The 13656-nt window shown below is 41.9% G+C and overlaps 1 protein-coding gene across 8 annotated transcripts in view; it reads right to left on the bottom strand.

Moving 5' to 3' along the window:
• The window catches only part of c2cd5 (C2 calcium dependent domain containing 5), a 106840-nt gene that overhangs the window by 72764 nt on the left and 20420 nt on the right, over window positions 1-13656 (bottom strand). For 2 of the 8 annotated variants that reach the window (XM_078419993.1, XM_078419991.1), the window contains exons 5-8: window positions 12657-12752; window positions 11485-11640; window positions 9294-9495; window positions 579-703 (exon numbers count right to left, since the gene is read on the bottom strand). In XM_078419993.1, coding sequence (XP_078276119.1) covers window positions 579-703; window positions 9294-9495; window positions 11485-11640; window positions 12657-12752 — 579 coding nt within the window. Of the gene's footprint in view, window positions 1-578; window positions 704-9293; window positions 9496-11484; window positions 11641-12656; window positions 12753-13656 lie in introns of those variants that run through there. The other 6 variants (XM_078419992.1, XM_078419990.1, XM_078419989.1 and 3 more) reach the window with 5 other exon arrangements.

The following is a 13656-nucleotide window of genomic DNA, read 5'->3' on the forward strand; positions in this document are numbered from 1 at the left end:
TAAAACGGCAAAGAACTGCTGTCCATACATTGAAGACTCTGGGAAGATGTACAACTGCCCAGATTTGTTCATTACAACACAGGGAACAGGTTAAAAATTCTGGAGCACAAATCAAACCATGTACTGGAAACCTGAGCAAAATGAGCACATAAATAAAACAACAATGAAATATGGCTTTAAAAATACAAAATGCAATTCAATTAGGCAACCAAAAGTAAGCTTGCAGTATGCAGAACTGAAACACATGTTTCCTTATTCCGGAACACCATATTAGAGCACCACAGCTAAAAATAATGAAAGCAAAAACATTTGTTAAGTAAATCTTCAGCATGTCATATTCAAGTCATCCATAAACTCGAAACCAAGATGTACTTCTTTCAATATTCTATCTTCAGGAAGGTTTTGCTCAAATCTACTCAAACTCTGACCATGGTTCTTGGTTCTGGAGCCGATTTATTAGTTAAACTAAAGGGAGGGATTTAGGGTACCTTGCTACACTGTCTGTCTTGCATTACACATTGAACCCATGTTACTGTGGCCCACTTCTCCCCAGCTCCTGAGCCTGTGCAGTCTCATACCAGTGTAGATGAGTGTAGGAACAGACACAGAGAAGTTCTGAGTTAGTCTCAAGCCCGTGGCAGTGTGAACCGGGCTGTTGTGAGTCGAACGGCATCCGTGGCTTGGCTGGTGCACCAAAGGAGACCTGGCAGAGAGAAGCAGGAGCCAGGAAAGAAACAAAATACACAGGAAAGCACAGTAAATGTTTTTAAAAAAAGACAACTCTGAGGGAGCCACGGTAATAAGTATCGTGACATTTTTGATATATTAAACAAACGGGATTACCAAAAAAATCTCACCACTGACGAGTAAATATTTACCAGACATAACCAGCATGCAGATGTTAAAATCGTTTAATAGTGACATGAAAAGCTGAGGTGGCCGTTTGTGAAATTCATGATCAGCACTGATTCACCCGGCTTTTACCATTATAATTTTCACCTTCAGATTACCATATCAATTAACATGGCTGGTAGATCGCATCAAACCAATAAGATATTCTAATATTTTGTTCCAATTTGGTGGAATTAACTGTCAGTGTTAGTTCAAGACAAATTAGCAATTTTCGTGTAAGTCTGAAAGTGAGTGAATATCCAAAGTTTTAAGCTGTGGGAGGAAATGATTCTCTTTTTTTGGTGACACGACTCAATGACCTCTCTCAAGACTCCGGATCACCCATGAGTTGAGGCAAATTGATGGGCAGACCCTGCCAGAGGGGGACACTCAGAAACTAACTTTCCTAGTTCCAGGCAGTTCTGTAATATCGCATGTTTCCACAACACAATTTTGACACAGCCACTTAATAATTACTTTGAAAAACAAAATTGGCAAGCAGGAGAAAAAGCTGTTGTCTTAGACAATAGGTGCAGGAGGAGGCGATACGGCCCTTCGAGACAGCACCACCATTCAATGTGATCATGGCTGATCATTCTCAATCAGTACCCCGTTCCTGCCTTCTCTCCATACCCCCTGACTCCGCTATCCTTAAGAGCTCTATCTAGCTCTCTCTTGAATGCATTCAGAGAATTGGCCTCCACTGCCTTCTGAGGCAGAGAATTCCACAGATTCACAACTCTCTGACTGAAAAAGTTTTTCCTCATCTCAGTTCTAAATGGCCTACCCCTTATTCTTAAACTGTGGTCCCTTGTTCTGGACTTCCCCAACATTTAGAACATGTTTCTTGCCTCTAACGTGTCCAACCCCTTAATAATCTTATACGTTTCGATAAGATCTCCTCTCATCCTTCTAAATTCTTGGAATAAAATATTTCTATGTAGTCTCCCTACAGCATTAGAATTTACAATAAATTGGAATATACAAAACACAAACCGTGCCAATTTAATGTGGCATCATTGTAAAGCATGCTTCCCTCTTGAATTAATTTTTAAGTGTAGAATCTTCAACTAGCACAAAGTGTTTCGTAAATTATAATTTTTAAAGATCAAGTGGAGAATTACTTAGTAGAAACAAGGAACTGCATGTGCTGGTTTATAAAATAATACACAAAGTGCTGGAGTAACTCAGCTGGTCAGGCAGTATCCCTGGAGAACATGGATAGGTGACTTTTCACGTCGGGACCCTTCTTCAATTAAAGACTTAGGATTAATTTTGCAAGATTTTTTTTCCCCCAACTATAGAGCAATTCACTTTCTAGAGTTCCAGATATCCATCAACAAAGTTTAGGCATTTTCATTGATGCTTAATACGGGAACTTCCGCTGTAATGCAACAGGTCTGCTTCAAAATGCTCCAAAGACGTGCAGGTTTGTAGGTTAATTGGCTTGGTATAAATGTAAATTGTCCCTAACGTGTAGGATAGTGTTAGTGTGCAGGGATCGTTGGTCGGCATGGACTCAGTGGGCCGAAGTGCCTCTTTCGGCGCTGTATCTCTAAACTAAACTAAAAAAGAAACCTCAGGTATGGAAAATAGGCACAAAATGCTGGAGTAACTCAGAGGGTCAGGCAGCATCTCTGGAGAAAAGGAATAGGTGACGTTTCGGGTCGAGACCCTTCCTCAGACTGTGGGTCGGGGAAAGGGAAACTAGAAGTCATCTCGGTCTCCTCCAGTTTCCCTCTCCCCTAACTCTCAGCCTGAAGGTTCTCGACCCGAAACATCACCCTTTTCTCCTAAGATGCTGCCTGACCCGTGGAGTTACTGCAGCATTTTGTGTCTTCAGTGTAAACCAGCATCTGCAGTTCCTTCCTACTCACGTATGGAAATTTTGTTTTACAAAAACAATTATGTCAAGGGGGTTAGAGGCAAAGAATTTCAGACCCGCAATAACAACGTTATTTTTCCCTACAGGATTTTCAAACATTCCACTTAACTGAATTATGTAAATTCACTTAAGCAGCAGCTTGATACAAAATGTAAATCAGTCTTCCAGCAGCTGCCATAGAATGGAAAAGTTAATTGACATTCTTGTCCATGACAACAGACAGATAGATTACACAGTATTGGCACCGTCATTATCCTGCCCTGGACCCGCTCGGCTTTTCCTGACATAAAATATATTTCTTCTTTTGCAGTCCCATCCGCAATCTCTAGCACACAGGGAGGAAAGCAATTTCTTTTTGGAACACTTCCACTTCAGAGGATCTGCAGAGATAAAGCTTTCACACTGTGAATTCACTGTCACTTCTCTGACCACAACTACTGGTCGCATGGATTGTTAGTCTGTGATCCACCAAAGTTTTCAATCATTACATAACGCAGAACTCGGAGCAGTACAGCACAGGATCAGGCCCTTCAGTGCACAATATCTGTGTGGAACACGAGGCCAAGACCAACTCTCATCTGTCTGCATAGGATTCATATAACCCCATTCCCTGCATATCCATGTGGCAACTGAAAGCCTCTAAATGCCACAATAGTGTGTGCCCACCCCCATCACTGGCAGCCCATTCCAGGCACCCTACGGTGTTAAAAAAATAACTTGCATTTCATCTTTCTCTATAGATGGAAATATATTGGTCAATCTTCCAATTGATCTTTGGATCCATAATCTGAACCACTGAACAGTGTAATCTGGCATCACTGGAAGATTTCAATCCAGCTATTGAATTAATAGATATTTGGAAATTGCAAAAGGTGCTTTAAGTGCATACTGGTGACCCCTGTGTGGCAGCGGTTTGGACTACAGAAATTCCCCTTTACAAACCTTAGTAAAAAAATCTAGGGTACGGAATAAAAATATGCTCTCACAGAACTTGTGTGAAAAATATAAATGAACGTTTTTAATCCCCCAACTTGCATTTCCTGAAGCTTTAACAGGTGATGTTAAAGCTTCAAGTTATAGAAAGTCACAATAGGGATGGTTTTCAAGGAACGCAACCCAAGGGAGACCTGAATCACTGACGCCAGCTATTCGTTTCCTGTAATGAATGACTTGAAAGCTGCACAAGAAGGGTGCTGGATAGGGAATAAATATCTACTTTCGAAAGAAGCTCCTTATTTAATGGTTCAGGTTTGCAAAATTGGATGTATCATCAGTCAAGACCAATGTCCTTTCATTGACCTTATAGAGAGCTTGGTTTAAATCCACACAAGATAAATTCTCTCAACCAACTGCAAACTTACTTCCTCACCTTATATGTGAATCTAACCAAATGCCAGAAATTAGATAAAACAGCTGACACAAGTTTCAATTGACTGTTAAAATGAAATAACTGAACTTCAAATCTAATTTAGATTATTCTTCAGCAAATTAAAGGGGGGGGGTGGCTTTAGGAACATTGAAACCTACCACATAATGAAAGGACTAGATCGAGTGGATGTGGAGAGGATGTTCCCAGAAGCAAGAGAGTCTTGGACCAGAGGGCAGTCACAGAATAAAAGGGCATACCTTTAGAGTGGAGATGAAACGGAATTTATTTCTTTAGTCAGAGGGTAGTGAATCTGTGAAATTCAGATGGCAGTCATTGGGTATTTTTACAGCAGAGATTTTTTGATAGTTTCTTGATTAGTAAAGAGTATCTTGACTAGTAAAGGTTACGGGGAGAAGACAGGAGAATGGGGTTGAGAGGGAATTAACCACGATTGAATGGCGGAGCAGACTCAATGGAGTGAATAGCTTAATTCTGCTCCTTTATCTTATGAACATGAAAATCTAGACATAACCATCTAGCAAGCAATAATCCCTTAAGAAAAACTAAAGAGCACCAGTCTAAAACAAACCATCAAGGGAGTTTTCTCCAATTGTAAAGGAAGCTATCAAATCAACAATAAAATTATGCAATTAAGCACAAAACTAAAATCCCATTATCGAAAATTATAACAGTAATGAGCCAATCAATTCCTTACAATTAGGTATTAAAATATTAAAAGCTATTTGAAATCAATAAATTACAGCAACAATAAATCATTAGACATTTCATATGCAAATTAAATTTATACATACAAAACAGTGCATAAAATTTATTGTACCTAAGTGCAGCTGTTCCTGCTCAAACACATAATTTTTCAAATGAATAACACTTATATAGTTTGATGTTAGTTCAGAATGATTGTACCCACAATAAATTTGAAAGCTCATCATTTACTGTGTAAATTATAAAAGAGATGGGTATATTAAGGATAGCATGGTCTTGATAAAAGAGGAAAGCTCAGAAAGAAAATACTGCATAAAATTTATAACCTAAATGGCCAATTCTTGTACTCAACACAAACATCCTTCCACTTTTCACTCTCACGTTTTATCAACATGTCCCTCTGTTGTCCTTTCCCTCTGTTGTACTCATTAGGTTCTTTTTAGGTCTTTTTGCATGGAAAGAGCTATACGGGTCCACGACCGATGTTCCGGCACCCTTGGTTCCAGAGCTTTCTGGATGATCCATGTTGCCAGATCAACAGAGGTCACGGCCTCAGAGAGGAGTCAAGCAGTACCAGAACGGTCAGCCTAGACCACAGAGGAGCCGAGATAGCGGCCTGCAAAGTTCTCAGGTAAGGCTGCACCATGCCATTCATAAACAGGACACAGAGTAAGAGGAAACTCAAATAAAATGACAATTCTACACGAGTTATGACAGATTATGTGCTTCCCTAACTGAATATATATTTTTTATAGTTTGGGCTAAAATTTGGAAAGACTGAAGGCTTTGGTACTCATCTGTAGGCTTTTATTAAGACCAGAAAGAGCTCAATTTTTATCCCGGTACTTTGTCAAGATGGCCAATTTAGCCAGGTGCAACAAATGACCTCGATGAATTTGGACCAGAGAAAGGAAAGATCCGGTGAAGAGTCATAAAACATAGAACAGCACAACAAAGCAGCAGGCCCTTCAACCCACGATATCTGTGCCAAACACAATGGCAAATTAAACCAATCCCATCTGCCAGCACATGGGCTATATCCCTACATTCCCTGCCTGTTCATATGCAAGTCTAAATGTCAGTATTAAAAATTTGTCATCGTATCGGCTTCCACCACCCACCTTGCAGTGCATTTTAGCCACCGACCACTCTATGTAAACAAACACGTCTAGTAAATCTCCTTTAGACTTTCCCACTCTTACTTTAAAGCTATGTCCTCCAGTTATGGACATTTCTACCCTGGGGAAAATGATCTGACTGTCCCATCTATGCTCCTCATAATTTTATATACTTCTGTCAGGTCTACACTCAGCCTCCGACGATCCAGAGAAAGCAAAGTTCACCCAACTTTTGCTATTGCTAATAATCTCTAATCCGAGCAACGTCCTGGTTAAACTCTTCTGCACCCTCGCCTGCGCTTCAGGCTCCACATCTTTCCTGTAATGTGGCAAGCCCATTGTACAAGAGCCAGCCATAGTGCCACATCACACAGACTAGGTATCCCACCATCTATGCGGCACACTGCCTCGGTACAGCAGCCAACATAATCAAGGTACGTTCCCTCCCCAATCGTTTCTCCTTCTCCCCACTCCGGTTGGGCAGAAGATAGAGGCTTGAAAGCGTGCATCACTAGACTCGGGAATAGCTTTTTCCCCTCTGCTACCAGACTCTTGAACGGTCCTATCACAAGCTCGGCTATAATCCTGATTCTCCAACCTACTTCATTGCTGATATTGGACTTTTTCCACTGGAACCGTTACGGTACAATGGTGAGAAATTCTATTCTAATCTCAATGATTTCTATATTGTCACATTCACCAGGTGGTGAAATGTTTTGCATACAGCTCAGCAAGACTAAATAGAAACATAGAAAATAGGTGCAGGAGGAGGCCATTTGGCCCTTCGAGCCAAATTCATTGTGATCATGGCTAATCATCCACAATCAGTGAACCCGTGCCTGCCTTCTCCCCATATCCCTTGATTCCGAGAGCCCCCAGAGCTCTATCTGACTCTCTTTTAAATTCATCCAGTGAATTGGTTTCTACTGCCATCTGTGGCAGAGAATTCCACAAATTCACAACTCTCTGGTTGAAAAAGTTTTCTCTCGTCTCAGTTTTAAATGGCCTTCCCTTTATTCTTCGACTGCGGCCCCTGGTTCTGGACTCCTCCAACATTGGGAGCATTTTTCCTGCATCTAGCTTGTCCAGTCCTTTTATAATTTTATACGTTTTTATAAGATCCCCTCTCATCCTTCTACCCCCGTATATCAGTACAGAACAGCCCGCTGAGTCCATATGCATTTTACAGTCCCAGCTGCAGCTGGTAACAAAGGCATGTATGGGACATGCTGGTCGGCATGGGCAAGTTGGCCGAAGGGCTTGGTTCCATGCTGTATGAATCTGTGCTCCAGATTCAGGGACAGTTTCTTCCCAGCTTCTATTTAGTTTAGTTTATTGTCACGTGTACCGAGGTACAGTGAAAAGCTTTTATTGCATGCTATTCAGTTTGCAGAAAGATAATACATGGTTACAATCTAACAATTTACAGGGTATAGATGCAGATGCTCCTCTACTTACGATGCTTCGACTTACGATATTTTGACTTTACGATGGTGCAAAAGCTGGGCAACAGCAGCGAGCCGCAGCTCGCTTCCGGCCACATGATCAGGTGTATTAAATGCATTTTCGACTTGCGACATTTGCGATTTACGATGGGTTTATCAGAACGTTACCCCATCGTAAGTCGAGGAGCACCTGTACATGATAAGGGAATAACGTTTAGTGCAATGTAAAGCCAGCAAAGTCCAATCAAGGATAGTCCAAGGCTCACCAAAGAGGTAGATAGTAGTTCAGCACTGCTCTCTGGTTGTGGTGGGATTTTTCAGTTGCCTGATAACAGCTGGGAAGAAACTGTCGCTGAATCAGGAGGACAGGTATCTTTCTCATCGCTCTACCATCTTTATTGGTGTTTGGCATGATTGCATGGACATCTCGTATTATCTGATGTGATTGGATAGCTCGCAGACAAAAGCTTTTCACTGCGCCCCAGTACACGTGACAATGATGAACCTAAACATACTTAAAAAGTGAGCAGGCCTGCATGCGTCAATGTGAAAACAAGATCTCCTGCTGTCTCCACAACTTGGTGGTCGCAAACATTAGCTGCCTTGATTCACAGGCGAGTTACTTTTGTATGAAGTAATGAGCATGGAACGACACCCAAGCATCTCATAATGCCTTCAAGAGGTGAGGAAAGCAATTGAAATTTTTAAAAAATACCACACATGATGATACTTCGCATCCTTTTAGCAGTGTTCTCAATACTCTGCATGACACTGCCTTCATTAAAAAAGATGGCCAAAAGTTTAACCATCATCACATGAAAGTTAAAATTAGGAACATGCACCGCCAGGCTAGTTGAGCGTATGCTACAAAGATAAGTGCAATAACATTTTATCCAATGCAAGATAAATCCCATTTGTCTGCATTTGGCCTAATTTCCTCTACTCCTTTCCTATCCATGTACCTGTTCAGGGATGCATTTTGAACATTGTAATGAAAACTGTTGGAGGGAACTGCAGATGCTGGTTTAAACTGAAGATAGACGCAAAATGCTGGAGTAACTTAGCGGGACAGGCAGCATCTCGGGAGAGAAGGAATGGGTGACGTTTCGGGTCAAAACCCTTCTTCGGACAGAAGAAAGGTCTCAACCCGAAACGTCACCCATTCCTTCTCTCCAGAGATGCTGCCTGTCCGGCATGTTTTGTGTCCATGTTCGTAATGAAACCTGCCTCTGCCATCCCCTCTGGTAGTTCGTTGCACGTATCCACCATGTGAAAAGGTCCCCCTACAGCCTCCTTTAGTCGAGGGAAAAATATTGCAATTCATTCAATCTCTTCTTCCAATTTAAGCCCTCTAATCCAGGCAACATCCCCGTGAATCCTTTCTGCACCCTCTTTAGCTTGACCACACCTTCCTTTGGGGTGGCATCGAGAACCGCACGCAATACTCTGAGTGTAGCCGAACCAAACATTTGTAAGAATGCAACATGACGTCACAAAACCAGGAATAACGGGAAAGCGTAATAATAAAAAATATGCATTTAATGTTCTTATAACTTTAAAGATTGGTTTAAGTCATAAATTTTGCATAAGAAAGGTAGCACTGTTATTGCATTGGTTGGTGCTTTCTTGCTGCTAGGTTTTATTTCCACGAATCATTCAAGAAAACTCCCCATTAATTTTCTATGTCTTGCTCTTGATGCATCTCAGGGTAAATGGGATTTACAATTGCAATACATCTTTGTATTCAGCCATGCTCAAATATATTTGAAGTATGCAAAGAAGAGGCACATGATTCTTGCATGCAGTAGAAGAAAGGTTTATGCGGAGAATGAGATTGCACATACTTGCAAACTTGTACTTACTCTTTCAGATCTTTGGATGGAGAACTACATGGAGGTAGAAATGAAGTAGCTGCATTACTCAGTTTATCCAGTGTACATGCAGTCCCAATAGCACGTACCACAAGCCCAGATTCGCCTTCCAAGTCAAAACACTGTAGGTAGCCGACAACAGCATTGCCTCCCATCTCAAGAACCTTAAGGCCAATTTTCCTTTGCAGTTCACCTGTTTAATAAATTATAGTGTTACTTTTATGACTGAAAATGCTGAAAACTATTTGAATAAGCGCCACAGCCTATAAAACATGATAAAGTGATTTCAGGCAGGTAATTCTTTAAGAAATGGTTGGCAATAGTAAACAGCACTGGTGTACTGAATATATAGTGCTTAAAATACAGCACCTGAATGACAGCACATGTTAGAGATAGTACACCCTTGCAGTGTACATTGCAGGTGTATCATGCAGTTAGCGTTTTGATGTAGTATGCTATTGCCAAATCATTCAAAGGATTAATTATGAAACAAACTGTTCCACAGAATGCAAATCCAGTGAGACATATTGAGTTGCCACAGGACAGTACAGTGGCACAGCTGGTAGAGCTCCCTCATAAAGCCACAGTCCCAAGTTCGATCCTAACCTCAGTGGAGTTTGCATGATCTCCCTGTGACAGTCCAAACGCTCCGGTTTCCTCCCACATCCCAAAGACGAGCGGATATCTAGGTTAATTGGCCTCTGTAAATTGTGGAGGGAGTGGACGTGAAGGCGGGATAACATAAAACTAGTGCAAATTGCACCACGGAGACAAATAAAGTATTTTTGTACTTTTTTAAACTTTGATCGATGGTCAGCGTATTCTTGGTGGGTCGAAGGGATCATTTTCATGCTGTAACTCTAAACTAACAAAAGACCCCAGGTCTGAAACATTTGCTGTTATAAATACAACAAGCGATAATCATCATCGTCAGGTAAGTAGCATGGATCCATGGAGCAGAGTACAAAATTTGATGAGAAATTACCATAGATTGGCAGAGCATGAAAACAGGTCCTTTTAGCCCAAATTATGAAGCTTATCTACGTTAATCTGATTTGCCTGCCCATGTGTCACTATGTCTTTCTAATCTAATTATGTTTAAATGTCTTTTAACAACTGACTGTAACTTCTTCTATCACTTCCTCTGGAAGCTCATAGAAATAACCACCACCTTCTGTGGAAAAAATATACCCCTTTAAATTTCTCCTCCCTTACCTTGAACCTAGTGGTCCTTTGTTCGAGACTCCTCTGCCCTGGGAAAACGACTGATTATCTAAAACTATGCCCTCATAATTGTGCAAGTCTGTCACCCCTCAGCCTTATATATATTCCAGTGAGAATAAGGCAACCTATCTAACCTCGCCTGATGAATGGAGGTCCCCTTTCCAGGCAGCATCCTGGTGAATCTCTTCTGCACTCCCTCTATTGCTACCACATCCTTCCTGCAGTGTAGCGACCAAAACCGTCCATGACACTGCAAGTGCGGTGCAACCAATGTTTTTGCACGGCTGCAGCATGACTTCCTATTATTTGGTAAATTGGGGAAAGAGGGGCTGCTCTAGTAAGTTGATCAAAAATAGAAGCAACCCAGAGAACAATGTGGGGGTGAGTAAAAGCAGAAAGCAGAGGAGAGAGATTTTTTTTTTTGAACAGATAAAGAAATTGAAGTGAGGAGATGATCAAAAACGGAGGTGAGGAAGGCAAAGAGGGACTGCCAGATGAGGGGCTGGGTTGGGTCTGATCACCCGACTTTAACGGGTGTTGCTTCCCACGGATGTGGCCCGTCCTGCTGAGTATTTCCAGCATATTCTACTTTGATCTCAAGCACGCTACTCTGTTGTAGCACACTGCGAGATCAGCAAGTATATTTTGTTTACAACCTCCAGACACTGGGTTTTACCACTTGTTTGTAGATTAATTGGTCTCTGTAAATTGGGGAGTGGATGCGAGAAAGGAATAACCATAGAACCAGTGTGAATCATGGTCGGCGGGGATTCAGTGAGCCGGTAGGCCTGTTTCCATGCTGTACCCTTTAATCAATCAATAACTGGCTTCATCTCTCAGATGAAGCATAAATCCCCTATGCAAAAATTCTGCCATATTAAACAAGCTCGGAGAAAATATGCTTTTCAATCAAACACACATCAACAAAGACATTGGCAACAATCGGCAAGACTTCTACCTGACATCAATGAGATTAGCCGTTGCCTGGCTTCATTTGAAGCTCTGGGTGTACGTATCCTATCAATCCACTGGTACTCAGGATCTTCGTTCACTACCAATTCTTCCACAAATCCATGTATTGTTACTGCCTTGTAGCACTTGGGAATGGACGTAGCTGTTGAGAGAAAAACACACTGTCAAATTTGCAAGGCAAGACTGAGGCAAAAGCATTGTCCTCTAGCTTAGAGATACAGTGCAGAAACAGGCCCTTTGGCCCACTGAGTGCGGGCCAACCAGCAATCCCAGCACACTAGCACTATCCTGCACACTAGGGAAGATTTTTTAATTGAAGCCAAATTAACCTACAAACCTGTATGTCTTTGGAGAGTGGGAGGAAACCAGAGCACCTGGATAAAACCCATGTAGTCACGGGGAGAACGTACAAACTCTGTACAGACAGCACCCGCAATCAGGGTCGAACCTGGGTCTCTGGTGCTGCAAGGCAGCAACTCTGCCATTGCGCCACCCCTTGATTGCCGCCCATTGTAATGATTTTTTATGATGTCAAGAAACTATGCAAACAATAATCATGTTTAATAACTTACAGAAATTTATTGCAGTCCTGTTGAGATCTGAATGCATATGTACTGGATTAAAATTTTCTTTCCCTGCTAGCTGTTCATGGGTGTCAGATTGCTTTGAATCACATCAGCCCATTTTCATTAACAAAATGTCCAGTTAAAAAGTGTCAGTTTGGTAATGAGAAATGCTGGTATGCGATCTGGAAACATCAGTAAGTTCGAGCCACACATAGGAATTGCTATAAAAAAGATGGTGCGAACTTTACCATCTAGGTCCAATTCTCACTTTGATATAGATTCACCGAACAAGGCGTTAACTCCAGCACTGTGCGTTTACATACTTTAATATACTTCCCCTGTAAACACGGTGCCGAAAATGGGTGTAAAGTAGGACGGCACGGTGGCACAGCTAGTAGAGCTGCTGACTCAGCGCCAGAGATGCGGGTTCACTCCTGACCTCTGGTGCTGTCTGTACGTTCTCCCTGTGACTGCAAGGGTTTCCTCTGGGTGCTCCGCATCCTCTCACATCCTAAAGATGTGACAGTTTACAGGTTGACTGGCCTCTGTAAATTGCCCCTTGTGTGTAGGGAGTGGATGCAAATATACTTACTACAAAAAAACATGACTCCACACGATGATTGTCTGAAGCGGTTCAAATCATTGAAGAGATCTACTTTCACCGTGACATTAATTTCTCCTCTGATACCTGTTAAAAACAATTATTTTAATGCAGTCAATGATGTGTACACGAAACAAAATGACAACCGAGCAAAGAATTAGAAAGATCACAAATTTTGCAAGTAACCCCAAGACTCATGTGTAAAATAATCAATTTTCTTTCATCGTTATAAAAATTCCAAAGAGGCCATGAATCATACTTTGAAACACATTTCGGCAGCACAGTGGCGCCATTTCCAAAAAAAGATACAAAGTGCTGGAGCAACTCAGCGGGTCAGGCAGCATCTCTGAAGGGCATTGTGTTTCTGCCATTCCTCATGTCTATCCTCCCCAACAGTTGCTCTCCCCCAAAACAGATGCAGGGCTCTGATACCCCACCCCCACAGTCCTGAGCTGCCCAGACCAGCACGAGCAGAGTGCACATTTTCCCCTCGTCCCTCCATTATAACTGAACTTTCATATGATGGCAAACATTAGGCAGTTTAACAAAAATATACTTCATCCTGGATCTTACATCTTGGAACATTACTTTACATTTATGCTTTAACATTTACAGAGAAAGTTTTAGATTTAGATTAAGTTTTAGATTTAGAGATACAGTGCGGAAACAGGCCCTTCGGCCCACCGGGTCCGCGCCGCCCAGCGATCCCCGCACATTAACACTATCCTACACACACCAGGGACAATTTTTTTTTACATTTGCCCAGCCAATTAACCTACATACCTGTACGTCTTTGGAGTGCGGGAGGAAACCGAAGATCTCGGAGAAAACCCACGCAGGTCACGGGGAGAACGTACAAACTCCGTACAGACGGCGCCCGCAGTCAGGATCGAACCCGAGTCTCCAGCGCTGCATTCGCTGTAAGGCAGCAACTCTACCGCTGCGCCACCATACCGCAAAAGTTGACCAAGCATTTAAAAAAAGCTTTAAA

This window comes from Rhinoraja longicauda, chromosome 23 (assembly GCF_053455715.1).
Source record: "Rhinoraja longicauda isolate Sanriku21f chromosome 23, sRhiLon1.1, whole genome shotgun sequence".
In the NCBI taxonomy this organism is placed as follows: domain Eukaryota; kingdom Metazoa; phylum Chordata; class Chondrichthyes; order Rajiformes; family Arhynchobatidae; genus Rhinoraja; species Rhinoraja longicauda.